Genomic DNA, 3,367 nt, shown 5'->3' with positions numbered 1-3,367 from the left:
GGTTTAGGGTTTAGGGTTTAGGGTTTAGGGTTTAGGGTTTGTGGTTCAGCTGGACAGTACGGTGGTTACGGAGTTATACCGCCTTGTTGGGGGTTTGAGGCCTCCAGCAGATAAGGGGCCCATCATAGGCGAGAGCTCGGGGCCCCTTCTTGTTTCTTCTCCTGTGAGGGTTTAGGGTTTAGGGTTTAGGGTTTCGGGTGGAAAGGTGCAGAAGCAAGGGTTTAGGGGTTCTAGCGGCGCGCAGACTTTAGGGTTTAGGGTTTAGGGTTTAGGCCGTTTTGTCTTCTGCAGGAAATCCCGATGGAAGATCCGCCAAACACAGAGGCCCTGGTCAGATTAGGGTTTAGGGTTTAGGGTTTAGGGTTTAGGGTTTGGGTTTTGGGGTGTAGCTGTTTGTGTGTGTTCTCGCCTCTCTGTCTTTGCTGATGAGGGTTTAGGGTTTAGGGTTTAGGTGGTGCGTTGCATATGGTTGCTGCACTCTCCCTTTCCCCTCAAACCCTAAACCACAAACCCTAAACCCTAAACCCTCGGCATGCATGGATTGGGGTGTACAGGCAGCTGCTGCACTTGAGGAGTTTATTCTAAATGAAGAAGCAGAAGCAGCAGCAAAAAGTTTGTTTATTATTTCTAAGCTGCTGAGCAATGCAGCAGAGCACCCTCATGATGAGCGCTTCAGGAGAATTAAACTCGTAAACCCTAAACCCTAAACCCTAAACCGCAAACCCTAAACGACCCCCCCTGCACGGCTCATCGCCCTAAACCCTAAACCCTAAACCCTAATAGAACAAAGCAACGCCCTGTACCAGAAGCAGTAACTCTATCTCAGAGGTGAATTCGGCTCAAAGTAGGGGTTTAGGGTTTAGGGTTTAGGGTTTAGGGTTTGGGGTTTGGTGCTGCAGGACAACCCAAGAGTTAAGGCAGCCATCAGCAACCACCCGCCTCTTCTCCGTCTCCTTCGTCTTGGTAGGCCTAAACCCTAAACCCTAAACCCTAAACCCTTAACTCTAAACCCTAAACTCTGAACTCTACGCCCTACGCTCTCATCCCTAAACCCTAAACCCTTAACCCCACTATCGACAACTCTTCATTTTGCTGCTGTGCCAGCTTAAACCCTAGAACGCGTAGGGCGTAAGCGGCGTCTCTTAAGCTCTAGGGCTTAGGGTTTAGGGTTTAGGGTTTAGGGTTTATGCTGCTGCAGCGGGATTCACTGGGGGGCCCCAGGCCACTGAGCTTCTGCTCGCCGCCGATGCCTCTATGCTGCGTCTGCGAGCTTGTTTAGCTGCTGTGCAGCAGCAGCAGCAGCAGCAGCAGCCGCAAGAACAGGAGCAGGGGCAGCAGCAAGAACAGCAGCAGCAGCAGCAGCAGCAAGAGGAGGAGGAGCAGCAGCAAGAGGAGCAGCAGCAGCAGCAAGAGGAGGAGGAGCAGCAGCAGCAGCAGCAACGTAAGTGTGAGCAGCAAGAAAAGGAAAACCAACACCCACAGCAGAAAGTGGAAGAGCAGCAGCAAAAGGAGCAGCAGCAGCAGCAGCAGCAGCAGCAGCAACAGCAAGGCATGGCTCAAGCCCCCCAGCACCCAGAAGAGCACACGCAGCAGCAGCAGCAGCAACAACACTTGCAGCAGCAGCAGCAGCAAGCCCAGCAGCAGCTTCAGGGGCACCGTCAACCCTCGGTATCCTTAGCAGCAACAAATAGCAGCAGCAGCAGCAGCAGCAGCAAGCTGCAGCAACAATACGTGCTGTAAGGACAACAACACACAGCAGCAGCAACAGCAGAAAGAAGCAACAAGCAGCAACGAGCAGCAGCAGCTGCTGCTGAGGCAACAGCAGCAGCAACTGCGACAGCAGCAGCAAAACGGAAAAGCAGCTGCTGCTATGCAGCAGCAGCAAACAGCAGCAGCTGCAGCAAACAGCAGCAGCAGCCAATAGACGCCAGCAACAGACAGGAAGCAGCGCTATCACACAGCGGCAGCACCCGTAGCCCCAGCAGCAGCAGCAGCAGCAACAGCAGCAGCAGCAGCAGCAACAGCAGCAGCAGCTGCAGCAGCAGCAACAGCAGCAGCAGCAGCAGCAGCAACAGCAATCCCTAGCTTGCAAAGTTGTGCATGCATTATGTTTAGTTGTGCAGACACCCCAAGTGCCAATCGCCTCAGCGGACTAAGAGGGGCCCTCGGCAGCCCCCAGCTAGCTGTAGCTAGCTGTAGCTAGCTACAGCTATTTATAGCTAGCTGTAGCTAGCTACAGCTATTTATAGCTAGCTGCCGCTATGGCTAGCTACAGCTAGCTACAGCTAACCATAGCCAGCTACAGCTGGTTATAGATAGATAGCTACAGCTAGCTGCAGCTAGCTACAGCTAGCTACAGCTAGCCAGTGCTAGCCGCAGCTAGCCACTAGACAGCCAAGTTTGCGCCCTAGGTAGGGCCCCCTAGATAGCTAGCTAGCTAGCTAGCTAGCTAGCTAGCTAGCTGGGCTAACGTTTGGTGAGGCTAAAGACGTTCTTCTGAATGCAACACAGTCAGCACAAGTTGAAACCCCAAACCCTAAACCCTAAACCCTAAACCCTAAGCCCTGCAGACGCAGACGAAAATGTGCTGTGCAAGCCCCTAGACCCTAAACCGCAACGTCGGAGCTCTAAACCCTAAACCCTAAACCCTAAACCCTAAATCACCTTGGCTTGCTCTGCCACAATCTTCAAAACCTTCTGCGCCCGCACTGCCGCGTCTTCTGCTTCTGCACAGCAGCAGCAGCAGCAGCAGCAGCAGCAGCAGCAACAGTAGCAGTAGGAGCAGCAGCAGCAGCAGCAGCAGCAACAGTAGCAGTAGGAGCAGCAGCAGCAGCAGCAGCAACAGTAGCAGCAGCAGCAGCAGCAGCAGTAGCAGCAGCAGCAGTAGTATGCGTTAGTATTGGTGATTAGGGTTTAGGGTTTAGGGTTTAGGGTTTACCTCGTCTGCGTTTCTCCTGCCTGGAGAAGTTGTAGAAGCCCTCAAGCTGCTGCTGCTTTTTTCTTTTTTTGTTTGCTGCTGCAGTGTTAATCCCTGCAGCAGCAGCAGCAGCAGGACCCAGATGGGGGCCCCACACGGCCCCTGCTGCTGCTGCTGCAGCTTGCTGCTTAAATAAGCTGTCTCCTTCTTGCTGCAGCAGCATTGGGGTGTCTGCGCGACGAAAGCCCTTTATTGTTTCTCCGTCTCCAGCGCTGTTCTTAGGCCTGCAAAACCCTAAACCCTAAACCCTAAACCCTAAGTCCCAAACCCTAAACCCTAACCCCTAAACCCTAAACCCTAAACCCTCAGCAAGACAGCATCCACGCAAACAGTTTATTTGGTGTTGTTTCGGGCTCAACGACCGCCCTCATTCGTCTAATCTTCAGGGTT

General features: G+C 53.3%; 2 protein-coding genes across 2 annotated transcripts in view; one reads left to right on the top strand and one right to left on the bottom strand.

Annotated features, from left to right (window-relative positions):
* Window positions 1–49: 49 nt before the first annotated feature.
* Window positions 50–1,740, top strand: EAH_00048390 (hypothetical protein, conserved; the record flags this gene model as incomplete). Its single annotated transcript, XM_013394483.1, has 4 exons — window positions 50–163; window positions 292–330; window positions 900–963; window positions 1,199–1,740. 4 exons carry the CDS (start codon window positions 50–52, stop codon window positions 1,738–1,740), a joined length of 759 nt encoding a protein of 252 aa, XP_013249937.1.
* A 726-nt stretch (window positions 1,741–2,466) lies between these two features.
* EAH_00048380 (hypothetical protein, conserved) overlaps window positions 2,467–3,367 on the bottom strand; it is a gene marked incomplete at both ends in the record, with an annotated part of 2,243 nt that continues 1,342 nt past the window's right edge. The window contains 3 exons of the mRNA XM_013394482.1: window positions 2,467–2,496; window positions 2,665–2,726; window positions 2,939–3,201. Of these exons, the coding sequence (XP_013249936.1) occupies window positions 2,467–2,496; window positions 2,665–2,726; window positions 2,939–3,201 (355 nt within the window). The remainder of the gene's footprint in view (window positions 2,497–2,664; window positions 2,727–2,938; window positions 3,202–3,367) is intronic.

Source organism: Eimeria acervulina, genomic scaffold, assembly GCF_000499425.1.
Source record: "Eimeria acervulina Houghton genomic scaffold, Eah_scaff760, whole genome shotgun sequence".
In the NCBI taxonomy this organism is placed as follows: domain Eukaryota; phylum Apicomplexa; class Conoidasida; order Eucoccidiorida; family Eimeriidae; genus Eimeria; species Eimeria acervulina.
Note: the sequence above shows the minus strand (reverse complement) of the source record. Positions and strands in the feature narration are given on the sequence as shown.